Source organism: Ascochyta rabiei, chromosome 2 (genome assembly GCF_004011695.2).
Source record: "Ascochyta rabiei chromosome 2, complete sequence".
Classification (NCBI taxonomy): Eukaryota; Fungi; Ascomycota; class Dothideomycetes; order Pleosporales; family Didymellaceae; genus Ascochyta; species Ascochyta rabiei.
This window is the reverse complement of record NC_082406.1, coordinates 762378-787786: the sequence shown is the minus strand read 5'-3', so window position 1 is coordinate 787786 and position 25409 is coordinate 762378. Positions and strand designations below refer to the sequence as shown.

Sequence of the window (25409 nt, the reverse complement as noted above, 5' to 3'; positions counted from 1 at the left end):
CAGCGTGTTCTGCTCATGAACTGCTCGTGCAGGTGGTCCAAGCCGGGGTTGGGATGAGGGGTGGGGGTGAGGGAGGAGGGTGAGGGGCATGCGGTGCTGCAGGCGCGCCTGCCATTGGACGAGCGGGCTCAGGTGCCATCTTAGGTGCCATCTTGATTCGCGAGTTAGTGCCTACGTCATGGTCATGACCGTCAAGCAGGACATGCGTGCCCAACGGACCTGGGACCTTGGGCCTTGGGCCTTGGACCTTGGAAGTCTACAGACGGCCCACCACTCGCCAGTCTCCTCGCCCACCGCCCACCCACGGCTCCCAGGCGCACTCGCTGCATAACGTCAGGCCACGCTCTCAGCCTGCTTGTTGCCGTCTCGTCTGGTCGGCCCAGTCGTCTTGTCTTGTCTTGCCGTCTTCTCGTCTTCCTGTCTTCTCGTCTTCTCGTCTTATTACCCCGATTCTTCCTTCTTCCCCCCCTCCTGCATCCTGCTCGTGCCCTCGTCTCGCCCCCGCCTCCGCCCCCCCTCCACCCGTGCTGTGTTGTTGTTGCTGCTGCTGCGGCAGATCATCGCACCCCCCACCAGCCTCGCTCGCTGCGCTGCCCCTCACCCACCGCCCTCCGCGCCCGCGCCATGTCGCGCCGCTACCCGACCGCCGAGCTGTACGAGGAGCGCGAGCGCGACTTCTACCGCAACGGCAACCGCAGCGAACGCAACTATGAGGAACTCGACATTGAGCTGCGCCGTGGCAGCGATCCGCGCCGCAGTGCCGCCGACTTCCTCCGCGACGACCGCCCTACCACTGGGCCCATGGTCCTCCGTGGGCGAGACCGCGACGAGGACACCTTCTCCAGAGCCCCGCCGCCGCCCCGCAGTCACCGCGGCGCCTTCGACGACGACAACATCTCCATCCGCAGCCGCCCACCGCCCCCACCCTCTAGCGTGAGAGAGCGCGAACTCGACGACATCACCCTGCGCCGCAGTGACACGGGAGGCCGCGGCCGACGCGAGCTCGAACGCGAAAAGGACGAAATCGACGTGACCATCAAACGCCGCGAGCAGTCCAGAGGCCCTCCGCCACGAGAGGCCCGTTTTGAGCGTGACATCCCCTTCCGCCGCGGCGATGGCGCCCACCCCCGCCCCCGTGAAGTCAGCATCGAGCGCGAAGATGTCCGTTTCCGAGAGCGCGGCGACAGCATCGACATCCGCGCCTCTCGCAAGGACTTCAGCAGCGATGGCCGCGATGTCTCAGCCGAGCGTGACTCCATCCGCTTCCAGGAGCGAGACGGCAACTTTGACATCCGCGCTTCTCGCCGCGAGTTCAGCCGCAACGGCAGAGACCGCAGCGTAGAAAGAGATTCTCTCGTCATACGAGGCCGAGAGCGATCTCTGCCAACGCCGAGCTCACGTGGAGAGCTGGTCGCTCGCGAACGGGAGGAGTTCGTTGTTCGCCGACCCCGTGAGCAGTCGCGAGGCCCCCGCGAGCGCGAAGTCGTCAAGGACGAGATAGTAATTCGTCGCATGGAAGAGCGCTCGCCTTCTCCTGAGCCCTTGCCACCTCCACCGCCACCGCCACCAGCGCCCGAGCCAGAGATCAGGCCTCCCATCATCCAGGAGATCATTACGCACCACAGGCACATCGATCATGGTAAGTTTGAGATGGCTAACCTACGGGACATGTGATGTTGACGACGATGCAGGTGTCGAGAGAGCCCGCTCGCCAACGCCCCCTCCTCCACCACCAGCGCCTCCTTCGCCCCCACGCAATGAGCGCATCGAGATTGAGATCAACCGTAGAGAGTAAGTGCGCTCCAACAGGTATGCGACAGCCGGCGCTTACCTATTCAGAACCAGGAAAGGTGGACGTTCGACTGAGTTTGAGGAGCTCGACATTGAGATTGATCGCAGCCGCAGCCGCAATCATGATTTTGAGGTGAGAGCCCGCTCGCCCTCCTTCAGCCCTCCCAGACGTCGTTATACTGCCCCTGCCCCTACCGATTCCGAGTTCGAGATTGAAGCCGATTACTACAATCGCAAAGCTTTGGAGCGCGCCTATCCGGGCGAGGCTTGGAACGGTGCCACTACAGATTGGACCATCATCGACGTTCCACCCGGCACGAAGCGAGTTCAATTGGACGGAATCGGTGGCGGCTCTCAGGAAGTCACCTGGCAGCGATATAACGGCGTCCGCCGTTCAAAGTTCATCAGCGCCGAGGATGAACACGTCACTGACATTCTTACCCAGGGCCCTGTAAAATCCAAGAAGAAGGACATGTGGACAGAAGTGACAAAGGATCTGGTGCTCCGCGAAGCCATCGATGTCATGGGTTACAGGTGCGAAGAGTCGGATGATTTCTTCTACATTATGGAGTACCTGCGCTACGTATGTGAAGCTCAAACCCCGGGTATTCAGGGTGCGCTAACAACCGAGCAGGAGGACGTTCTTCACCTCGTCGAGATTTCCGACGATATCCGCCGCAAGCGCAAGGCCCGCATAAGGGAGATTGAGTTTGAGCGTGAGGAAATCCGCCGGCCGAGCTCAGCCTACGACGACCGCTACTACGAGCACGAGGTGTCATTTGATAGCCGCCGCAGCAGGTACCGTTAGCCAACACGGTGACACTAGATCTCTTTGAATCCTTGCGACTACACCTTTTTTCGCGACTGAGACTCGAAAGCCACCGCAACGGGTTCTGGATCAGCTGGAACAGGCCCGCTCGTTGTCTCAACGCGCAGATCACGGCGATCAACCAAAGCCTCGGACCACCCCACGATTCGTTTGGTGCAGCTTTGTGCAAAAGTTTCATCTTGATACCAGAAGATGATATTGAGGATCAGACATGGGGTCAGCGACGAGGATACGCCCACAGTTCCATAATTCGCACGCACTAATGACTATGACGACTATGACTAGCATACCCGGAGCGACCAAGAGCGGGCTAACGTTATTGAATTTCTACTCTTCTTCTCACTTTGGTGGGCATTTCTACGCTGTACGGTTCGGTTGTCGCGCGCAAGGAGGTACACAGTACTCAGATTCTCAAATTCACCGTTTCGACAGTTTGCAACATTAGTCACAAGCCACAAGCGAGCAGTTGCCGAATAGATTACAGTTCTCGGATCGTTCAACACCCGTTATTTGTGAGAGGTTGCGCCTTCGACATGTCTCCCAAAGCGACTAGTGCCACTTTAGAATATGTAAGGAACGAGGCCCGTCACTCGCTCTCCCCGGACTGCTTTCCTACACTACCACTCCCTGCATCTGTGCACTGCTAGCAGACCCAACATCACGGTCCCAACCACGTTCCTCCCCATCTATAAATACAGTGCATTCCAACGGTCGTTAGCTCGCCGAGCACTACTGCCAATAGAGGAGGGCGCTTAGTGATACGTTCATTCCAAGCCAGGGGTTTCACGTTACGCGACCGCGCGCCAACCACGAGCAAGACACCGTTCGAACAAATCGACACACGGGTCCCTGGCGGGCGGCCCGGCGTAAGGTTTCACAGTGAGGTGAGGGGTGCTACGGCGCGAGACCTCATGTGAACCCTGAGCTGCTGCAGTGTGGCGCTGTACTTGTACGCAGGGACAGACAGGCGTATAAGGTATGACACGCTGCAGGGGCGTGGTGAGGAGCTGGTCTCCATTCTTCTCTCTTTATTCTGGTTGATTCAGCTTACGGCGAGGCTATGTTTGCGCTCAAGTGCAAGTTGGTTGCGACGATAGTGGGTTCGGTCGTCTTGGGGGCGACGTTTGCGCAGGCGCTGAATGAGAGCGTGACTATCCTTGCGGCGTCGACGTTCTATCTGCGAGAGACGGAAACCCAGTTCTCTGTTAATATCGCAAACGATTCGAGCGATGTCTACTTTTACTTCGCCAGCCCGGCGTACTCGTGGGTCGGCGTTGGATTCGGGCGGCAGATGGAGAACAGTCTGATGTTGATCATGTATCCGGACGCGAATGGCGACAGTAGGTTCAGTTTCTTGGAATCGGAAGCACAGGCTCAACTCAACAGATGTCACGATATCGCCACGCATCGGCAGGAAAGCCGGCGAGCCCGTCTACACTGGAAAGCTGAAGATTGAAGTGCTCGATGACACACGAATCGAAGACGATATGATGATCTTGCACGCCCGCTGCTCGGACTGTCGTGTTTGGCCAAACGGGTTTCTTGATGCGACTTCGACAGACCAGCCCATGATTTATGCTTTCGGCAATGCTCACGCCCTGCAATCGTCATCACCTTCTGCTGATCTGCAGAGACATGCTCGCTATGGATACTTCACGATGGATATGACAGTCGCCACTGGCTCAGGGGGCGTCCCATTGAAGAGCGATGCAAACAACGGTGTCCAAGTGCAGAGCGAGTTGACGAAAGACACCGACCTGAAGACCCTTGCGCATGCAATTTTGGGTTGTTTGGTATTGTTTGTGGCGTGGCCGCTCAATGTGCTCATTGCAGGATTTCTGAGAAACATTCGCATACACATTGGATTTTCGATCGCGGTGATGATATGTTTGGGTGTCGCCTACGGGCTAGGCATTGCTACGTCGAACCAGTACAACCGCGTAAGTGCATCTTCTCACGTGCCCAACCCGTCTTCGCATACTGACACGCATCAGTCCAAAACCTTCAACACACCGCACCAGATCCTCGCTCTAGTCTCCCTAGCGCCACTGCTCCTCCTCTCCATCCTCCCAGCTCGCCCACTAGCAACCCTCCACCGCTCTATCCCGCATCTACACACCCCACTATCAACTTTAGCACTGACCCTCCTCCTCGTCTCGGGCGGCCTCGGCCTCCGACTATCCTCGCAATCCCGCCCAATCGTACTTACCTACACGGCACTCTCGCTCCTCCTCATCATCGCTCTCGCAATTCTAACCTCCATTGTCCGCCGTCGAGGATCCGCCTACACACGGTCCACGTCCAGGCTTCCGCTCTCTTCATCGTCTAGCTCGGAGCTCGGGCTGCTAGGAAAAGAGCGCGTTGGAAGCACGACGGGGAGCGCAACGAGCTTGAAAGGGTTTCTGGATGAGAGTCGACGGGAGGGAGGTGTGGGTGCTAGGAGCGGGAATGGAAATTCGAATGCAAAGGGCATGTTCGGAGGCGGGACGATGCCCGGGCCGCAGTATTTGATGAATATGCATCCCGGAGTGCCCGTGCATATTGGGAGTGGAAGGCGAATATGAGGGGTTGATTTTCGGTTTTGTTCTTCGGGTAATTAAAGGTTTGGAGAGGAGTGTTGGAATTTGCCTGGGTATACCACTGCTGTTTGTTTGTTGGATTGTGCATACATCTTCTTCTTCTTCTTCTTGCTCTTCCCTGCTATATTAAAGTCCTATGCAACTCCCAGGCACTTTCTCAGAACTGGATCAATTGAACAATAAGTCACAGCTCAAAGTGTTCTTCAGTCCAACACAACAGAGCAAACAGTCAAGTAATCTGTATCCATCTCTTCTCCACCGATATACGAGACTCTCCTTTCCACGCCTCGCTTGCGGTAGATCTAGTTGGTAGTCCTCATATTCCAACTCGTAAAAAGAATCATCCTTGCGATACATAAGCCCTACTAGAACACCTATGCTTGTCATCGTCTCGCATTCCATTCCATTTCACTCTACCCCAGCCACAAAGACACCAAGTCCCAGCATGACGTGCAAAGTCGACTGATGTACAGTAGAGCAAACCAAACTACCCAATGCGGCAGGTCTTCCCAGCCGTCGATATACCCGCTAATTGGGAACGTTACCACTCGCTTAGGTCGTCGCCTGATTGGATGGAAAAGGGTACCAGCTATTTTGGAATCTTACTTTTTTTGGGGGTGTTATCGTGCTACAAGGCATATGTGGTTGCGACAACTTTGTGATCTACGATATTGGGAATGGAGTTATATTGTTTACAGTGTAAGAGGGGTCTGGTGCTTTTAGACGGCACGAAGACTGCATCGTAAGGTATCCACAGCAGACGGCTTCAGTTGCTGCGGGAAGCTTGGCTGGGTGGGCAGGTCTTGTCGTGATGCAGGTGGAAGCTTGATTTGCATGAATGGGTCGTTATCTGTGGGGATCCATCGAGCGGTCCAAAGTCCAGAAAGGGGAGGAGACAAGGCGGCGATACGAGGGGGCCAATGGCACTAGGCCTTTGAAGTTTGTATCCATGTTTTTTTGTTGACATTCACACCTTTTATAAATTCCTTTTATGAAATCCTTTATGAACTCCTTTCCAGAGAGCAACGGCTTTGTTCTTTGATGAGGCCAAGTGCGATTGTGGAGACAGTGGAGAACAGCTGGTCTGGAACGGAAGCAACGGCTCTGCCATGTTTCCAGAACAGCATCCTCCTGGGGCTGGTCTGGATCCATGACGTCTCCACAGATGGCGGGCAGACGCGCGATGATACAAGTAATGCACCAAAAACGGCCACCAGTCGGAGCGCCGTGCTTAGGTGCGTGGCTGGAAGAGGGCTGGTTCCTGACGACAAGTGTCCTCCTCTGTTGCCGGCAGACGTCAGCACCTGGAGGAAGGCGCAGCCTGGAGGAAGGCGCAGGTTTGCAGATGGCTTCGCATGTGGAGGTGCATAGGCTCGCGTGTGGTATGGTTTGATAAGGTGCTAAAGAGGGCGACTCGAGCCGGGAGGGCTACGTTTCAGCCCATGCCGTTGCCGCGCAAGTCGCCTCGCTTGGCCACCTGCAAACGGCCAGCAAGGGAGGTGAAGTTGGAGTATACAGCTTCTGTCCCAGAGGCAGTGCCTTGCAGGACGATGAAGCTTTTTCACAACGGCACGAATGGGAGGCTTGCGCAACGGCCGTGACAGACCAGTGGCGTTTGCTTGCGTATTCTAGTTACCGTGCAGCCATCGGTGCCGGGGATTGATGGAGGTGAACGCGTGGCGGAACCTGAGAGCTCCAGACGCTAGGCCCGACGTGGACAAAGGACGAGCCAAATTCCTGCCACGCTTAGCTGAGACGTGTCAGCGGCCCTCTCTCTCGTCTCTCCACGCCAGGCCCGAGCTGTGTGTGGGTGTGGATGTGGACGAAAGGGAGGATAGAGGCAGCGCCGAGTTCAGGCTCCCTTGCTGATGGCCAGTCGCATGGGCAGCGTCAGCAGCAGCGAGGAGAGCGAGGAGAGCGAGGAGAGGCGCACAGCCCACCAGCCTACTAAGGGCAAATACACAGCAGGCACAGACAGACAGGCACGCTCCGATCGGCGGCGCGGCATTGCAGCAGCTAGCGCGGCCGGACGTGTGAAACAGCCCCTGCCTGCCAGAAGCTGCCCTTGAGAAAAGCGGACGCAGCGTATGCCCAACAAAACCCCCCTCGTCTGCGCTTCTGTCTTGCCTGCACTGCGTCTTCTGACTCTCTCCATGTCCCACAAGCACCTCTGAGTGTGTGCCTGCTGCGATTCGCCTTCCTCCACTCGCAATTGCCGGAAGCAGCTTGGACTGTCCGGGTAAGCCAGAAGAAGCGGCGACCGATAAGTCCAACATTTCGACTATCCCCCGAGCAGCCACGCCTCGACCGACGCGCTCACTTGGTCTTGTCGCACTCGTCGTACCTGTTGTTTTCTCCACGTCGAGCGCTCTCCAGTGTTGCACCTACATACAGACCCATCACCACCACCACGGCCACCACCACGGCCACCACCACCCCCACCCCCACTACGACCACCGCCATCATCATCGCCACCCACCATGCTCACGTTCAAAAAGGCGCTCGTGCTATCGCTCGCGTGTCTGACGCTGTTCTTCCTCTTCAAGTCGCACCACACGAGCGACAAGTCGCCCACGTTCAGAAACGCCCACGACCTGCCCAAGCCCAGCCCGTGGGTCAACCCCAAGGAAGCAGCCGCAAAGGCCGAAGCAGCCAAGAAGCAAGCCGACAAGACAGACAAGGTCTTCAACGCGCCCGAGCCGCCCGTCAAGAAGCCCAAGGAGCAGCTCAGCCTTGACGAGCTCAAGTCGCGCCCCCTCAAGCAGCAGCTTGAGTACCAGTTCCCCTACGACATCGACGCAAAGTTCCCCGCCTACATCTGGCAGACGTGGAAGTACACGCCCGCTCAGGGCGAGTTCAGCGACTCGTTCCGCGAGGCTGAGGCCAGCTGGTCCATCCACCACCCCAACTTCGTCCACGAGGTCATCACTGACAACGTCGCCGTCCACCTCATCCGCCACCTCTACGCCTCAGTGCCCGACGTTCTCGAGGCCTACAACGCCCTGCCGCTCCCCGTCCTCAAGGCCGACTTCTTCCGCTACCTCATTCTGCTCGCGCGTGGCGGTATCTACTCGGACATTGACACCTCGGCCCTCAAGAGCGCCGCCGACTGGGTCCCCTCGGACGTGCCCACCAACTCCTACGGCATGGTCATTGGCATCGAGGCCGATCCAGACCGTCCAGACTGGGCCCAGTGGTACTCGCGCCGCATCCAGTTCTGCCAGTGGACCATGCAGGCGAAGCCGGGCCACCCCATCCTCGTCGAGGTCGTCGCCAACATCACCTACGAGACGCTCAAGCGCAAGGCCGAGGGCAAGCTCACCAAGGACCACAGGGGCATCATCGAGTTCACCGGCCCTGCGCGCTGGACAGACTCCATCTTCGGCTTCTTCAACGATCCTGATTACTTCGACATGAGCTCCAGCAAAGGCAACATCACCTGGGAACACTTCACCGGCATGAAAGCTCCCAAGAAGGTGGGCGACGTCATCGTCCTGCCCATCACCAGCTTCAGCCCTGGCATCAAGACGATGGGTGCCGGCGAGGACGACGACCCAATGGCGTTTGTAAAGCACGCTTTCGAAGGTAAGCGATAGTTTTCTTCTTCTGTAATGCAAGGCCCATGCATTTGTGCCTTGGTGCAATCTTACGGCTGTGTGGCTTTGTACCTGGCCGACAGGTCTGAGCTTGAAGCATTCTTGTGACCCAAACTGACTTTCCTTCAGGCACCTGGAAGCCCGAAAGCGAGCGCCACATTGGCGAGATCTACGGCTGAGCAGTCCACGACGCATCGGCGTACTCTTTTCATACTCGCCCACCGTCACAGGCGGTGCTTTCCATCAGCGCTGTGAAGCGCAAGTCTAGGAGCTACACGCTCTGAGCACCAGAGACTTGCGAGTGCCTAAAGCAAAGCTAGTCAAAACGACCAGACTACTCTGCTCCAGCTCGCGATTGCTAGGACTATATACAGGACATCGAGAGCCGAGGATCGACACACAGGGCTCTATTCTTACTGCACGCTCCGAACGGACACTTCAAGCGCTGAAGTTCGAGTTCGCGACGACTTTCTCTTCTTCGGCATGCACGGCATCAGCAGGCGCGGCGTTCAAATGTTCGTTTACTTGTACAACCATAGATGATGCGGATTACAGCGAGCGAGTCATAGCGTACATCAGAACACCTAATAAACTCATCCATACATGTCACAATGTCTTTTTTCCAGACCCGTTCCGGCTCGATTGCACGTCTTACTCAGCGCCAGTGCAATGCTCACCGGGTCACCTCTCCTAGCTTCACCCCGCACATGTCTGCAACTTTGTGTTTCCACAGTCGAGTAATAGGGTTGCGATCGACATCCCATCATCGTGTCCACCAACGAGATGTCAGCCCTCCACACCACCTAATGCACGCTAGTCAGGCACCCAGCGTTCGCTTGCGCCAAACCGCCCAGCAACTGACATCATCGGCCTTAGCCCTGTGCCAGATGCTTGCCCTTTTTGCCCTCTCCCGCGCCTTGCATCGTTGACCGGCGGAGAGGCAGCGACTCAACGGTCAGCTCAGTCGCTGAGCGGCCAAACCTGGGGTTCAAGCTCCTGCGCTGCTTTACAATTGGGCTGATTCTTTGGTTCACCGGTGTATCTGTCGGTTAGCCTGGCAGGGCTGAGCAAGCATATCCTCGTGATGAGTCTCCGATCATGGAAGTGAAAGATATATGTTCAGGCGTTCAGACGCTGCAGGATCAATTGCATTCAGCACCATTGACACTTACCTGTTCTGAAGCAGGACCCAGCATTTCGGTTGAAAAGCGCAATCTGCAAGACGGTTCACATCAGGACCAGCCGCATACGACATCCAGCTCGAAAACAGGATCTGCCTTCGTGGCCAAGACCCAAGGATTACTATACATCACAGAGAACTCGATCGCCCAAGTCGCCAAAACGGACCTCCTAATAGCATACCGCCTCTTCTATCCAGAGGACTTCACCATGTCTTCCTATGGCTCGGCCCATTCGGGACACCTGCACCCCGGTTTTCAACCGGCATCGCAGCAGCAACGGGCACGCTCGCAATCGAACCCTCCCTATCCAACAACTCCAGCCTCGGCGTCATACCCACAGCAACAACAGGGCAGTTATTTTCCCCAACCACCCACGGCGCCGTACCAGCAACCACCATCCACATCCAATCCCATTGCCATTCCGACATCAAACAGACGACGATCCTCGGGTTACACTCATGGTCACGGCACTTCTCCTTTGTATCCTCCCCCCTCGAGTCCATACTCAAACTCGTACCCAGTGCAGCACCTTGCGCCTATCCTGCAACAGCAACCGATTCCGGAGAATTACCAGTATTCTCCTCCATCCCAGCCAGCTGTGATGTCGGGCTCGCCCACGCACCACCACCACCGCCGTCGCCGCTCATCCTCCTCTGCCTACGGCTACGATCCCCGTCAAAGCTATGAATCGGCACGCTCCTACCAGTCGGCACACGCCTACCACGACTATCCCCCACAACATTCACAAATCGGTTACGGCAATTACGACGACCGATACAATTACGGCAACGGGAACGAGGGCCAGGCTTCTGTGTATCCTGATCCAATGCCGGTAAAGGAATACGGAGATTGGGACAAGAAAGAGGTCAGCAAGTATCACAAGAACAGGGATCTCGAGAGGAGGCCCACACTCGGAGGAAGTTTGATGAGTTTGGTGAGAAAGGGAGGGATGAAGCTGAATGGCGAGCGTCGTTGATCATCAGTTGCTGAGCATGGGGAGAATCACTGATGTTAATGTTGATAAGATATTAGGAGCATATCGGCGCTGGCTCGCCTGGAATCTGGTTCTGTCGATACCCAATTTGTACTCTGATATAGGGATTTTGGTAGAGCATGCACACATGTAAAGCTTCGGTCTCGATGTGGATGCTATGTGTATCTGGAGAAGAGCATTCTGATATCTTGATGGTTGTAACGTTGTAATTATCCTCCACCATAGACTGCATCCAGCAAGACGGCGTTTCGTCCGTGATTGTGGCGCGTGTACCTTGGCGTTGTCCACTGATCGCGCACAGCCTTACGCGCTAACGCTTGCCATGTGCTTGCGATTAGTTTAGGCAGCGATAGTGCTGCGCGCCTGACCTGCGAACCATGAAAGCTATCGAGTCAGGGAGAAGCGCCGGACAGCCCAGCCGAGAACGACGACTAATTGCTGGGCAGCATTGGCTGTTTTGTGGCTTTGTTGACGGGTTGTCGTCATTTCTTCACCCCACTACCGCGGGGCTGAGCAACAACAGGCGCAAACATTTCCACACAGCCCCTCGTCATCTCTGGTTGCGCCAACCCCCACAGGATCTTACACTTATCCAGGGCCGCTTCAAAGGCCACATCTTCTCTGGCTGCTCTTCCGTGTCTGTCTCCCGAAACTGTGCGCTCAAGCACACTCCGTAGCGCTTACGCATTCCAGAGGCCAACTAGAGCACTTGCAGCACAGCTATGGCGTACAACCAACCACCGGGTGGCTACGGGCAACCGCCCTATCAAGGCCGTAAGTCAGACCCTCTCTCGGGCTGTGCATCTGTTTCTGTGTACAGATCGGCTGTGCCGCAACTTGGCAGTCAGACCGACTTGTATTAATACTTGCCAGAACCCTACGGCCAGCAGCCACAGTATCAGCAAGGTCCCCCACAAGGCTACGGGCAACCACCAATGCAGAATCAACAATATCCACCCCAGGGTCAGTACGGCGCTCCCCCACCACAGCAGCAATGGGGTCAGCCACCTCCTGGCCAGTACGGCGCGCCGCCACCTAATCAGTATGGCGCGCCACCTCAAGGCCAGTACGGCGCTCCCCCACCTCAGCAGCATCAGCAGCAGCAGTGGGGTCAGCCGCCTGCTCCGCAAGGACAGTATGGAGCTCCACCTCCAGGCCAATACGGGGCACCACCTCCAGGCCAGTATGGCGCACCACCTCCAGGCCAGTATGGCGCACCGCCTCCACCAGGGCAGTACGGAGCACCACCCCCGCAAGGACAGTACGGAGCGCCCCCACAGCAGCAACAATATGGTGCGCCCCCGCCAGGGCAATATCAGCCCCCTCCTCAGCAGCAACAATACGGACCTCCGAACCAGCCATCTCTTGGATACGGGCCTCAGCAGACCGCCAACATCGATGTATCTCGGGATGTTGAAGTTATCCGCAAGGCAATGAAGGGTTTCGGGACGGATGAAAAGGCATTGATTTTGACGCTCTCGAAGAAGGACCCCATCCAGATCAACACCATCCGCACACAGTACGACCAGAGACTTAAGAGGAACATGGTCAACGATCTTGAGAAAGAGACTAGCAGCTACTTCAAAGAAGGTCTGGTAGAAATTGCCCGCGGCCCGCTAATGTCCGACTGTCACAACCTCTTCAACGCGATGAAGGGCATGGGTACCAAAGAAGCCATCCTAGACGACATCCTCATCAACCGCAGCAACGCAGACATCAACGCCATCAAGCAACAATACCAGGTTCTTTTCAAAAAGAGCCTCGAGACAGATCTCCGCGGCGACCTGAGCGCTGGAACCGAGCAAATGTACGTGATGATCACCGCCGCAAGACGCGCCGAGGACTCGCACCCAGTGATCCCCCAAGAAATCGAGCAAGCCGTCACAGACCTGCAAGCCGGCATCGGCAATATGGTCAGCAAGAATGCAGCCCAAGTATGTCAAATCCTGACTTCGAAAAACGACGCCCAGCTGCGCGCCATCGCACAGTCGTACCAGCAGCGCTTCCACAAAGACCTCACCGCCGTACTGAAATCCGCTTTCTCGGGCCACATGCAAGACGCGCTCCTTCTGTTCCTAGCGCGCGCGCACAACCGTCCGCTGGCCGAAGCCGTCCGCTTGGAAGAGAGCATGGCCGGCCTAGGCACAAAGGACATCCTGCTCGTTCAGCGCGTCGTCAGGTGCCATTGGGATCGCAACTTCATGAACGCGGTTAGCAACGAGTACAGGAAGAAGTTTGGCAAGGATCTGGTCAAGCGAATCGAAGGCGAGACCAGGGGCGATTACGAGAGGTTGATGGTTGCTTGTGTCAAGCCGTAACGGGATGGGTTGCTCTCGATCCTCGTGTGTGTGTTTGTTTGTTTGACGCGGTTTGGGCTTTGTGTGTTATATATCATCCCTCTATTTCCTGGGCGCTACTCGTGTCCACGGGTGGTTTGAGATTCTTCTCATCCAGCTCCCGCAGACTCCCTCGATGGGGTTCTGGAGCAGACGTTCTGAATATACGTGTTTTTTGATGTTGTCCACTGCGTCTTTGCACTTTTTTGAATACCTACGGCTTGGAGCTCACTTGTGTTTGGTGCGTGGCGGGTCGTTTGCCTTGTTCTTTGTTTCTTGGGAGATGTCGGTCAGAACTATCCGTTACGGAAGGATGAAGATACCACTGAACTACACCTCGAATTCATCACTATCAATAATTCTGCGTGTCGTTCCTTTGTGACTCAGGGTGGAACTGGGGGTTGAGATTTGGTGATTGGGTAGTTGACATAATACGATGGCACGATGTCTCGATTCTCGCTGTACACATCAGGATTCCTTGTCAATAAACGACATATGTTATCTTCAGTGAGCGCGGTGACGGCACATAAGAGGACGTGGTAGCGATCACTTATATTGCCGGCTTGCCATCCTGACTCGACATCGAAGCCACCAATGTTAACTACGTTATCATACTACATTTATACGTTATCATACCACATTTACACATGAGGGATGAAGTTGGTCCACTCGACATTAACATAAGCCGTGGCACTAACATTCCTCAACTCTGCAACAGCCTCCGCGATCATGTACAGCCGCGCGATGCCATACACAATCGCCAGCGGCGTGATGGTCGCAAACTCCCAACGAACAGGGATCTCCGTCATCTTCCGCGCAACAGTCAACGCCCCCTTCCTGCGCAGCCCAGCACGGTGCTTCTCAAGCCCGCCCCGGTTGAAGAGGTACAGCCAGACCATTCGCCAGCGCCCGAGTCGGGTCCACGACGCGATTGTCTCGAACAGCCAAAACGCGGCCGTGATGCCGAATAACAGCAGCGATGAAATGCGCCACAGCGTGCGCTCGGTTGCAGTGGGGAAGTCAAAGTTCCACCCCGCCACGTGTATGCCGCTGAAGAGGAGCGTGGCAAGGCACAGGAGGTACTCTTGGATGCCGTATGGGTTCGTAGGGAAGCGGTCATTGGGTATACGCTGAATGGGCCGTTCGGCCGGGATGACGGGCATGTTTATGAACGGCTGTATGTTCACGGAGTATCCTGGGCCATTCTCGTCGACGAAGTCTAGGGGCGTCAGATCCCAGTCTTGGTTGCCTTTGATCTCGTCGAGGGTTTTTGGTGAATGTATATGAATGGGACTGTGGACGTCTGCAGGCTTATGAAGCCAGGCGTATGATGTCATTAGTGAACAGACAACAATGGCGAGGGCGTTTAGTTCGAGCGTGGTGATGGTAAGCCCCTGAGCGGCCCGCGCGGCGCATTGAATGATGAGGTAGCTGACTTGAAAGGCGGTGATTACCTTTGCGAAGGTGTCTTGCTTTGAATTGTCCCAAATCTCTCGTTTTGTTACGCTTGGGAAGTCAACATACTGATGGCGAATCAACCAGTGTAGTTGGGTCGCATTGAGCGGAAACGGATCGCCGTCTCTCGGGTGGAAGACGAAACCACCCATATCAGCAAAGAAAGCCTGCCTCATGTGCCACTTGTGGTACCCGGACTCTTTGAACGCTTTGACTGACCACTTCGCTCTACTCCACTGCCCAGCAGCGTATGTAAGAACGAACTCAGGGCCCATGATCCCCAGAATCATCCACAGCGTCCGGCGACCCACCAGCTGCAGGTAGGTGTCTTTTGGTGCAGGGATATTCAGACACAACATAGTGTATGTGCTGATGCCAATCGTTACAAGACAGGTCCAGAGGATGTCGAAGGTGCCTCGGAAGTTGGGCTGCTCGACCCAGGCCGTCACTCGAGCTGATGATGCATTCCGTGCCAGCTCGTCCGACTGGAAACTACAGGCATTGACTGAACCGGCCGAAGCAAGAGACCTGCTGAGGAGCACGCAAATGACAAGGAAAGAAGACAAAGGTACGTACGAGGCATTCATTACGATGACAGCATACAGAGAGAAAATGCCAGACCCTTCCCGGGGATGGGATATACGCACAGATAAGACAGATGTGCGGGAAAGGTCCCTACATACACTGTTCTACCTGGACGCAAACACTGGACACCACCAACAAGCGCCAGGATGCACATGCATATGTATGTCATCAAGCCACATTGTTTCAGGAGCGGCACACTGTATATCATCAGAGCTTGACCGCAAAGTAAATATACGCTGGAGTAGAGGGAATTCAAGAGGTGTTCGGCGAGAAAAGACTTCAACGTCGTATACTGACCTGCTCTCTCTCAATATTTCAATTCTCCATGACTTCACAGTCATGACTTTCGAATGTTAGCGTTTCGAGAACAGGCAGCGAGCCGAAGCGAAGAACATGGAACGAAATTGGCGATACGGGAGCGCTATGGCACCGGCCTCAGGGGAAAGGCTGATGGACCTGTGATTGGTTCGCCAAGCGCCAACCACTGGTGTCCGAAACGCGATCCATCGCGTGCATCCCACCTTCACGTGCAGTAAAGATGCATATCAACCGCTCTCGCTTCTAGCAACTTCCTCATTCACATCCTGACACGTGGTTATCTTCAAAAACCATGGCACCTGCGACTGCCGTGCTGAAACCGCTTCTTGGTACCTTGGCCGGTATTGTTGGCATCTACGCAGCCTTCATCTCGCTTCTCACTATCCCAACGCTGCAGGATCATGTCATCTACCTGCATCGTGTAACGCTTACTTGGTTTCAAGACGTGAATGTACCCGAGCAATGGGGGTTTCTAAGAAATCAAGTCACGCCTTTCCACTTGAAGACGCCCGATGGCGAGACTCTGCATGCGTGGCACATTTTGCCATTGGAGACGTATCGTCAGCATCAAGATGAGCTTCGCGACGAGCCTACAGGGCTATGTGAAGATGTCGAAAAACGGCTGTCGTTCAACCTGCTGAAAGACGACCCTACGGCACAGCTGGTCGTGTACCTCCACGGGGCAGCAGGAACATTGGGCTCGGGCTGGCGACCACAGAGCTATCGAGCGCTATCTGCAGCGTCCACAAATGTCCATGTGCTCGTTATCGACTACCGCGGCTTCGGCACAAGTACAGGGTGGCCATCAGAAGCCGGGCTTCTGACTGACGCCCTTACGCTTGTCGACTTTGCAACACAGACAGCAGGTGTTCCTCCAGAGAGAATAGTCGTATTTGCGCAATCCATCGGAACAGCCGTAGCGCTATCCCTCACGCACCACCTAGCTACGCAATCACCTCCTGTGCTCTTCGCTGGTACCGTGCTAGTCGCGCCCTTTGCAGACGTAGCCTCGTTGACCAAGACATATAAAGTAGCCGGCACAATTCCGCTACTATCGCCCGTAGCTCTCTTTCCTAGGCTGCTCACGCTGCTAAATCACTTCATCGTCAGCAAGTGGCCGTCGCAGGAAAAACTGGCTGCGCTCGTCAGACATCTGGATTCGACTAGGATCCAAGGCCGCACATGCAAGTACGACATCACCCTCATTCATGCCGAAGACGACTACGATATCCCCACGGTGCACTCAGATGTCTTGTTCTGGCATGCTGTGAACGCCACGCTAGATACCGAATCGTCCGTGACGTTTGAAGACCTGGAAAGGAGAAAGGTTGTAGAGAGGGTTCCACTTGGTGCGGGAGGATGGGAGATGGACTGGCGTGGGGAGGGAGGGGTTGTCCGCGAGCAGATTGTGAAGCATGGTTTGCACGATCGCATTATGAGCTACCCAGTCGTCAGTCTCGCGGTTGCTCGGGCTTTTCATAGTCAGGATGAGGTAAAGAATTGAGGGTGGAGTGTCCGTTTTTCGGTCATTAGAGGGATCTCGTCTAGACGTACGCACGGCGTACTTAGTTCTTCTTTCCCTCCGCATTCCAGTCCAGTAGTGCGTCGTCGCCAACCTTCTCCTTCACGAGACGCGTACTCAGATCCCAGAGCGCGGCGCCCAGTGCTGGGTCACTAGCCTGCGCTGTCTCCTTGCCCGGCTGCCCGGGGTCCGCGAAGTAGTACCCGTTGAGATCCTTCTCCTCAATCGAAGGATCTGTCAACGCCCACAGCGCGCTGTAAGAGCCTTGTTCTGGAGACCGCCCGATCGTCAGCATGGCGTTGGTGAGGAGCACGCCGGTGATACCTGGATAGGCGTCTTTCCATTGCTGTTGCATTGCTGTGTTGACCTAATGTATTCGTCAGTATCGCGCACTTAGTATTTCATCGAGCATTTTCGACTTACGGCGCCAGGGTGCACACTCAACGCGTATACGTTATCGCTGTTGGGCTTGATAACGCGGTCTCGCAGCCCGTACTTAGCGCCCAAGATCATAGCCAGCTTTGTACGTCCGTACAACTGTGTGGGCCCAATGTCGGGATTGTTGAGCTCATCCAGACTGGCAAAGTGCACGTTGGACGGCGCAGTGCGGTGCATCTCACTCGCCTCGAACACCACCCTGGGTGCTGGCTTCTCGCCCAGCTTGCCTGTCTTGCGCAGTAGCGGCCACAGCTGGTTGCAGACATAGAAATGCCCGAGCCAGTTGACGCCAAAATGGCGGTCAATGCCGTCTGCATCTGTGCCGTACTGGTTGGTGTTGATACCTGCTGAGAGCACGAGGAAGTCAAGGCGATCCAGCGAGTTGCGAATCTCGGTGAAAACGTTCTTGACTTCGTTCAAGTTGCCCATATCGCAGTGCTTCCACTCGACTTGAGCATCTGACTTCTCCTTCCTGATTGTTTCAATGGCATCGGTTCCTTGCTCTTCTTTGCGGTTTACCATGATCACTTTCACGCCAGCAAGAGCTAGCGCGCGGCTGACTTCATACCTGCGTTCTTGTCAGTTCAAAAAGTGATTCCCAAGGTTTCAAGACGATGTACCCGATACCGAGTGCGCCACCAGTCACGACTGCGACGCGACCGTCAAGGTTCTCGGGGTGGACCTCCTTGGGGCCAATGACTTTGCCTAGCACTGATTGCATCTTGGTTGTGTGGGACTGGAGTGTTTTTGGGAAGTTTGATAGCTTTTGGGATCAACTTTTAAAGGCGCGTGTTGCCTGCTGAGATTAAATAGGCTATCCATGACGTTCAAGATAGAGATCGCATACGGTTACGTCACAGCTGCATCACATGTGCAACACCAACATCAGTTTTTACTCCCATAACATCAACACAGTGTTCTGATCGTTACGCATTGCATCAAATCGGATCCGTTCTGCTATGATCAATTTTTGTGATGATATGGAGTTGGAAGTCCCCCTTGGGGTTTTGTTCAAGCTACCAGCAAAATGATATCACTAAGATGACGACGCTTTGATTGGTATATATTTGTGATTAGGCCTTCATGCTCCAGAGATACTGATATTTTTCGTACGTGAGCCTTGCAAACCTCAGATGGCCTGTTTACCGTGGACTAGTACAACGCCAAGTTTCAATCCCCTATATCTCCATCACCTGTAGTCTAGAACAATAACAATATTAAACGCCATGTCAGCTCCTCCGGAACCTAGACCTTGAAGTTATAGTTCCAAAATTATCAACACTGGCCTCTTGGTGGTGTTAAGTACAGAGAGATATTATATTACCTTACCGCTCGTGCTGAGATGAGCCAACTGATTTTATTCGCTGCGGCACATGCAATGCTTGCAACTATGAAGATGACTGTGACGGAAAGCGTGCATGTCACTTTCCCAATGATCTCAGCGATACCTCCAAACACCGGCTGTGTGACTGTCATACTGAAGAGATATGCAGCACTGCACCAATATAAGTATACTGTGCTCGTATGGAGATCCCTAGCAATGGCTCTGACGAGGAAAGTCAGGACACTAGCATCAACTGATCGGATGAATTCGATGATGCAAAAGCTTGTAATGATTGCTGGAAAGGATGTGCTGTCCCTTTCTTTAAAAATTTCGCTTATTTCTCTGCAACGTCTGGAAGTATTGGCTCCATATTGAGTGGCGGCTTGCTCTACTTATCGAAGAAAGACCCTCGGTAAGTTTCTGTACTGGGTTCGCTAAAGCGTCTTAACTACACAACTAAACCTAAAAGTCTTCTAAAGCTCGTTTAATTCCTTTCTTAGTGGCTTAATTGTCTTATGTGTTTGTGTTGTCTTTTCTAATCTATCTCCACTAGTCTTGTCTCCTCTACTCTGTCTACATCGTGTGGGCTTTCGGATGCCCGCGAATGTAGGCTTTGAACCTATAATACTAAAGTGAAGAGAAACTAGCTAGAAACATAAAATCAATTAGTCTCGAAGTCCAGGTGGTCTGCAATCAGAGCTGGAGGCCTTTAAAAGCCGGAGTTAGACGGGGTATGAGCGTATGAGCCCCGGAAACAGCGTTGAGATCGACACAATTGTCGATAGCAGGTCCGTTTCCACTATCTTGACAACGGCCTATACGCAGGTCTCGCAAACAGGGTAGTCTCATGAGGCGCTTTGTCGCAAGACGTTTTGCTCATTGCGCAAGACTCAGAGGACATCTTCATTGTTGATGCAGACGTGTCGGACGCCGTCAATCTGGTCTACAATCTGAAGCCTTTGAGTACTATTGGCGAGGCATACAATCTGTACGGCAAAGAAAGGACAGGCTCAAGCATATCATTTCCGCTATTTAAGATGTGGAAGGCAGTGACCAAACTGTACAAAACAATATTGCGAACAGAAAGCACCGCTAAAGCAAAAAACAAAAAATGCAACTTTCCCCTTCGAACGTTTTTGCGGGTTTGATGTCCCTCCAATAGCCCAGCGTGGCAACGAGCCTCTGTGAAAAGACGAAGTTCGTAAGTTTTTCATGCTGAGCATGCTGGTTTATGTCACCATAGTTAGGGCACAACACCGTTATCTGTGCTCAAGCTGAAGATGTGCCAAACAGATTAAGGGCGGTCAAGGTGCAGAATGCTAGTATTCAGAACCTCAACTCCGATTGGAAAAATCGTGTTCGCGCCAGCAGGTACTGGAAAAACGGCTGAGGCAAGGAACTGGTATGTCCAATGGCTTGGGGTTATAATGTCGCTGTGTATCGCTGCTGAATAGTCAAAAGCCATCCTTGTCCTTCCGTGGCCCTCGAAATGTAACTTCTAGTCAACCAAATACAACGCAGCACCATGTCCATTATCAATTCCCGGTGCATTGCTCCTTACAATTCCAGCATGCCTGACCCTCGTACCCGCCACCTCGTTTCATTTTGCATCCCGAGCAAAGCTGACAGGTGCAATAAAGGCCTGTCTCATCGTGAGTCTTCCGTGTGATTCCCAACTCTTTGCGCTTTTTGTGTCTTCGCCGCAGACACCATATGAGTAGAAAAAGTAACACGATAGTGAAGACACCAAAACCAGTGCTGAGACCAAATGCGAGACCAAGGCCGGTTGACCGTTTGAAATGTCGAGTATTCGTGACTGCTTGAGCTCGAAGAGCCTCGGATGGTATCGTCCACTCGTAATGGAAGACCATGGTGGAGGAGACAGTGTTCTGGTGATCTCAGGATTTGAGATACATTCCAATTGTCGCCATTTGAGGCTTTGAGATTTGAGGTGATGTGATCAAGCTTTAACTGTACCTAAGCATAAGCTTGTAGTTCTCATCAGCTCGTGTACGGTGTGATACGGGAGGGTCTTTGCCAATCACAGTAAGCCAAATAATCGTACTAGTACCAATGAGGCAGATAGTGTGATGGATGCGTATATAGGCGGTTGACTGCGCGTGTGAGCTGCCTTGGCCTTGACTTTTGAAGTTAGCGATGTGAAGGAATCAGGCAGTGTATATTCTAGAGAACGAAAAGCTGACTGCGAACGAGAAAGCCGGAAACGAGGCAGACGACCTGAAAGGCGTATTTTTGGCCAATGTAAGTAGGTTCGTGTGGTGTGCCTGATCACGAAGCTGACTCGACGTTGAAATGGTCACACGAAATCCGGACGCAAATATTGGGCATCGTCGGGCTCAGTGAACGCCTCATGAATTGCAAGCTCGAGCAGGAACAGAGAGTACTATCCAATGATATACACAAAACTGCACAATTTCTGTTGCACCTGGTCAACGAAATTCTGGATTTGAGCAAACTGGATTCTGGAAAGAGGAGAACTGAGTCGATAACACTCTCACTGAGTCAAGTGATCCGCGATACACCTGTGCCGTTGCAACTTCAGAGAGACGAGAAGAAGCTAAGATTGAAGTGGGATTGTGATGCTGGACCTGACGACTTGCTGCTCGGAGACCCAAATCGCGTGCGCCAAATTTAGACGAACCTGCTCAAGCGGACACGTCAGTCTCGAAGCTAATCGCGTTCTTGATAGAAGTTGTCCAAATATGAGCGTGCAATTTGTATATCACGACACAGGCATCGGCATCAGTGAAGAGGCTGTTGATGAGTTGTTTGAGCCTTTCAGTCAAGCAGATCCTTCCACCAAGATCTGTGGCGGCACAGGCTTAGGGTTCACAATCTGCAGAGAGCTTGTCAGATTGATGGGGGGCCAAATTTCGTTGACGTCCACCGCAGCTAAAGGCACAATTGTAACTTGCAACATATCGTTCAGTCCTTACAGAACGACCAGAGATTCTCGACAGCCATCAGTGCAGCTCCCCCACCGACTGGGAATCGAACTTCCTCAAGAGGCCACAATGCTAACCCAGCGTCTCGGACAAGTCTTACCACAAGCATAACGCCCTAACAGAGGGAGTTTAAAAGTAACAAGTCCCAAACTTCTAATCCTCATTGCTGATGACAACGCCATTAATCGTAAAGTCAATTCTCGCATTATGCAAAAGTTTGATTACAAGGTAGCGCTTGCTCGCGACGGACAAGAAGCCCTGGACTACCTCTGCAGAACTTCTGGAAAGCCCTGCCCAGACATGGTGTTTGTGGACTGCATGATGCCAGTTGTTGATGGCTACGAAGCGACAAGCAGAATCCGCAAAGACGTTGAGATGTTTGATAAACAGACACGCGCACTACCTATTGTTGCGCTAACAGCAAGCGCATTACAGCGCGAAAGAGACAGGTGCTGGGACGCTGGAATGAACGACTGTATCGGCCCACTCGTGACTCTACGCGAACTCAAGGCCGCGGTACTGAAGTGGACGAGCTCGGAGTCTACAGGAAGCTGACGCCAGCCTATGTCAGTATCTTATTTACGTCCAAGGTTCAGGTGCTCATCTTCAAATACTGCCACAAACAGAACACTTTGTAACTATTGACGCGCAACGGTCCTAATGCGCTGCTACAATCGTTCAAGCTGATTGGTCAAACACAAATGCATCGTTATGCTCGCGATGCTTTGATTGCTGGTATTTGCTGTCCCTGTGATGCATGACCAGGCAGTTGTTCCTGGGCTTCTTCTGCACAAGTCTTATAACACGAATGCGCTTTCTACATGCTCGAATTGCGCAAGAGCTCGAAATTTTGCCTCCTGGTTGTAACTTGCGAACTTTACGCAAGCGAAACTTACAAGAGACCAAAGTAAGACTAAACAGGCTAGCGCGTCATCAAATAGTGCAGAAATCTCTTTGTTGGTGTGAGAAAATCACACGAGTAACGCCGAGATCGTTCACTGCGAACACCCCGTCAGACGTTATGTCGTAACAGAATCGACCTTTGCTGGTTGACGAGGTGTATCTCGAAGGCTTGCGTGTGTCAGTTTGCCGAGAGGTATCGTACACTGTATTCAAGGTCATTACACACCCTCGCCTCTACCCGAGATCATCAGGTGTTCAGCCCTGCGAAGCTCGGATTTTGTGAGGTACAAGAAGATCCGCGTCGTGGTCCAGGCTTACGAGTACAAAATGACGTGCTCTTCTTGTTGAGAAGAGACTTCCCCGATAAACGGAACAAGTCGCAAGTGCTTTCCATAGAAGAAGAGGGCCTCGCGTAGCTTACGACTTTTCGTAACTTGTCTTGCCGCCAATACTTTCCCGGAGTCCCCGCTCGCTGCCATGTTGGACCACGATCTGGATATCGAGCACTCAGCCCATTCCGACCAGTTTTCTCCTGATCACAAGCCCATACTTGAGCCTCAGCTCAACGTTGGTGGCCATGGCGCTACCCAGCGTCGTTTACAGAATTATCATGTCACCATGATAGGCTTCTGTTCTGGAATCGGAACAGGTCTCTTTATTGGAACCGGATCTGCGTATGCAAACGCCGGCCCAGCAGGCCTCTTGCTTGCATACATCATCGTTGGAAGTGTCTTGTGGTGTGTTATGCAGAGCGTTGCTGAACTGGCTACTGTGGTAAGTGTCTTGTGGTCTTCAATCGAGAAGAATTACTTATTTGCTCCTAGATACCCACAGCTGGCTCATTCCCTCACTTTGCTAGCCGTTTCATCGACCCAGCTGTCGGTTTCTCCTTGGCCATCAGTTACGGATATTGTTATACTATCTCAATCGCAGCCGAGTGCTCAGCATCAGCCATTCTTGTAGGATACTGGACCGATCTGACCCCCGCCGTCGTTATCACCATAAGTCTGGTCTTGATTCTCGGCATTAACCTATTAAGCGTCCGTTGGTTCGGTGAATCTGAGGTTGTGGCAGGAGCTATCAAAGTAGCTTGCTTCCTCGGCCTTGTCGTTGCCTCCATCGTCATCACATCTGGCGGCGCGCCAAATGGTGAGACCATCGGCTTCCGGTACTGGCACTCCCCTGGAGCTTGGGTCGATTACAACGGCATTACAGGACCCACAGGTCACTTCTTAGGATTCCTGGCTGCGTTTGTCAACGCCTCGTTCTCGTTCATCGGTGTCGAAGTTGTAGTGATTACAGCTGCCGAGAGCATCAACCCTCACAAAGCCATCCCCCGGTCAGCGACCAACGTCACATACCGCATTGCACTCTTCTACGTTCTGGGTGCCCTGCTCATCGGAATCATTGTGGATCCCACAAACCCCGGTCTTGTCTCGGGCAGTGGAAACGCAAACTCTTCGCCCTGGGTCATCGCCATCAAGCAAGCTGGCATTACCGCTCTTCCCTCGATCGTAAACGCATGTATTCTCATCTCCGCCTGGTCTGCGGGCAATTCGTATTGCTGGGTCGGGTCTCGTATCATCCTAGCTATGACTACAGATCACCAGCTGCCTCAGTTCTTTGGTCGTACCTGGAAGAACGGTGTACCTTACGTGGCAGTCTTCGCTGCCTGGATTTTCGGACCCCTCGCATATCTGAGTCTGGGCACGGGTGGTGCAGCGCAGGCTTTCAGTTGGCTGATGAGTCTGAGTACCGTTGCTGGACTGATCGCCTGGGCAACGCTTTGTTTTTGTTACATCCGTTTCCACGCTGCGATGAAGGCGCAGAACCTCAGCCGGGACAGTTTGCCTTGGAAGAGCCCGTTCCAACCATTCACCGCTTGGTATGGATTCATTGGTGCTACGATTATTACACTCATCACGGGCTTCCCCGTCTTCCTCAAAGGCAATTGGAGCACAGCTGATTTCATCGCGTCTTATGTCGGCATACCCATCTTCATCGTTCCTATCATCATCTGGAAACTAGTATACAAGACAAAGGTCAGTTCAAACTTGGTTGTTGACCCACACTGACCTCTGTACTAACACGTTATAGTTCGCTCGTGCCCAGACCATAGATCTGTGGTCCGGACGTCTGCACAGAGCATAGAATTGATGTCAGCGAATCAACCAAGCTACGACAGCTTGCAAAATCTTGACCAAATCCATCAATCAAACCAGCAGTATCGCAAGAACCATGTGCCTAACACTGCCTCACTGCCGAATATTGCGATTTCCTGTTCCTTGCGCGTGTACACCTGCGCCACACCAGGCTCTATCCCGAACAAAAACCCCACAGTATCCAGCATCCCAAGCGCCATCATCGAAGCAAGCACGTCGTCGAAGTGTCAGCTCTCAGCGTCCAAAGAAAAGCAGACTCCAGAGAAGAGTTCTTGACACGAACAGCGTGATCTCCCCAGCTTGGATGCATTCGATCGCACGAGTCCTCGTCAACAGCTCACTCTCGCCACCGTCTCTCTTCAATAACAGCCCATGCAGCACCACTACGATCAGACACGCGACCCACAGATGGAAAGTACAGATGCGAAGG

The 25409-nt window shown here is 53.7% G+C and overlaps 9 protein-coding genes across 9 annotated transcripts, besides 10 other annotated features; 7 read left to right on the top strand and 2 right to left on the bottom strand.

Annotated features, from left to right (window-relative positions):
• Positions 1–45: 45 nt before the first annotated feature.
• Positions 46–86: a tandem repeat.
• A 129-nt stretch (positions 87–215) lies between these two features.
• Positions 216–253: a tandem repeat.
• Positions 254–402: 149 nt separating this feature from the next.
• Positions 403–440: a tandem repeat.
• An 85-nt stretch (positions 441–525) lies between these two features.
• Positions 526–554: a tandem repeat.
• A 70-nt stretch (positions 555–624) lies between these two features.
• EKO05_0001183 (uncharacterized protein) lies at positions 625–2599 on the top strand (the record flags this gene model as incomplete). Its single annotated transcript, XM_038937494.2, has 4 exons — positions 625–1639; positions 1692–1791; positions 1840–2374; positions 2426–2599. 4 exons carry the CDS (start codon positions 625–627, stop codon positions 2597–2599), a joined length of 1824 nt encoding a protein of 607 aa, XP_038801939.2.
• Positions 847–926: a tandem repeat.
• Positions 2600–3680: 1081 nt separating the features above from the next.
• Positions 3681–5184, top strand: EKO05_0001182 (uncharacterized protein; the record flags this gene model as incomplete). The annotated part of the gene is made up of 3 exons (XM_059635608.1): positions 3681–3960; positions 4007–4560; positions 4615–5184. 3 exons carry the CDS (start codon positions 3681–3683, stop codon positions 5182–5184), a joined length of 1404 nt encoding a protein of 467 aa, XP_059491591.1.
• A 106-nt stretch (positions 5185–5290) lies between these two features.
• Positions 5291–5316: a tandem repeat.
• A 1784-nt stretch (positions 5317–7100) lies between these two features.
• Positions 7101–7127: a tandem repeat.
• Positions 7128–7595: 468 nt separating this feature from the next.
• Positions 7596–7680: a tandem repeat.
• Positions 7680–8795, top strand: EKO05_0001181 (Initiation-specific alpha-1,6-mannosyltransferase; the record flags this gene model as incomplete). The annotated part of the gene is made up of 1 exon (XM_038937195.2): positions 7680–8795. The coding sequence occupies one exon, from the start codon at positions 7680–7682 to the stop codon at positions 8793–8795; it is 1116 nt and encodes a 371-aa protein (XP_038801938.2).
• Positions 8796–9893: 1098 nt separating this feature from the next.
• EKO05_0001180 (uncharacterized protein) lies at positions 9894–10952 on the top strand (the record flags this gene model as incomplete). Its single annotated transcript, XM_038944914.1, has 1 exon — positions 9894–10952. One exon carries the CDS (start codon positions 9894–9896, stop codon positions 10950–10952), a length of 1059 nt encoding a protein of 352 aa, XP_038801937.1.
• A 740-nt stretch (positions 10953–11692) lies between these two features.
• EKO05_0001179 (uncharacterized protein) lies at positions 11693–13288 on the top strand (the record flags this gene model as incomplete). Its single annotated transcript, XM_038937416.1, has 2 exons — positions 11693–11744; positions 11844–13288. 2 exons carry the CDS (start codon positions 11693–11695, stop codon positions 13286–13288), a joined length of 1497 nt encoding a protein of 498 aa, XP_038801936.1.
• Positions 12056–12076: a tandem repeat.
• A 659-nt stretch (positions 13289–13947) lies between the features above and the next one.
• EKO05_0001178 (uncharacterized protein) lies at positions 13948–15348 on the bottom strand (the record flags this gene model as incomplete). The annotated part of the gene is made up of 1 exon (XM_038944913.1): positions 13948–15348. The coding sequence occupies one exon, from the start codon at positions 15346–15348 to the stop codon at positions 13948–13950; it is 1401 nt and encodes a 466-aa protein (XP_038801935.1).
• A 608-nt stretch (positions 15349–15956) lies between these two features.
• EKO05_0001177 (Acylglycerol lipase) lies at positions 15957–17168 on the top strand (the record flags this gene model as incomplete). Its single annotated transcript, XM_038944912.1, has 1 exon — positions 15957–17168. The coding sequence occupies one exon, from the start codon at positions 15957–15959 to the stop codon at positions 17166–17168; it is 1212 nt and encodes a 403-aa protein (XP_038801934.1).
• Positions 17169–17229: 61 nt separating this feature from the next.
• EKO05_0001176 (uncharacterized protein) lies at positions 17230–18345 on the bottom strand (the record flags this gene model as incomplete). Its single annotated transcript, XM_038937569.1, has 3 exons — positions 17230–17553; positions 17610–18192; positions 18245–18345. The coding sequence occupies 3 exons, from the start codon at positions 18343–18345 to the stop codon at positions 17230–17232; spliced, it is 1008 nt and encodes a 335-aa protein (XP_038801933.1).
• A 1137-nt stretch (positions 18346–19482) lies between these two features.
• Positions 19483–19525: a tandem repeat.
• Positions 19526–23294: 3769 nt separating this feature from the next.
• EKO05_0001175 (uncharacterized protein) lies at positions 23295–24968 on the top strand (the record flags this gene model as incomplete). Its single annotated transcript, XM_038937612.1, has 3 exons — positions 23295–23591; positions 23642–24859; positions 24915–24968. 3 exons carry the CDS (start codon positions 23295–23297, stop codon positions 24966–24968), a joined length of 1569 nt encoding a protein of 522 aa, XP_038801931.1.
• Positions 24969–25409: the final 441 nt, after the last annotated feature.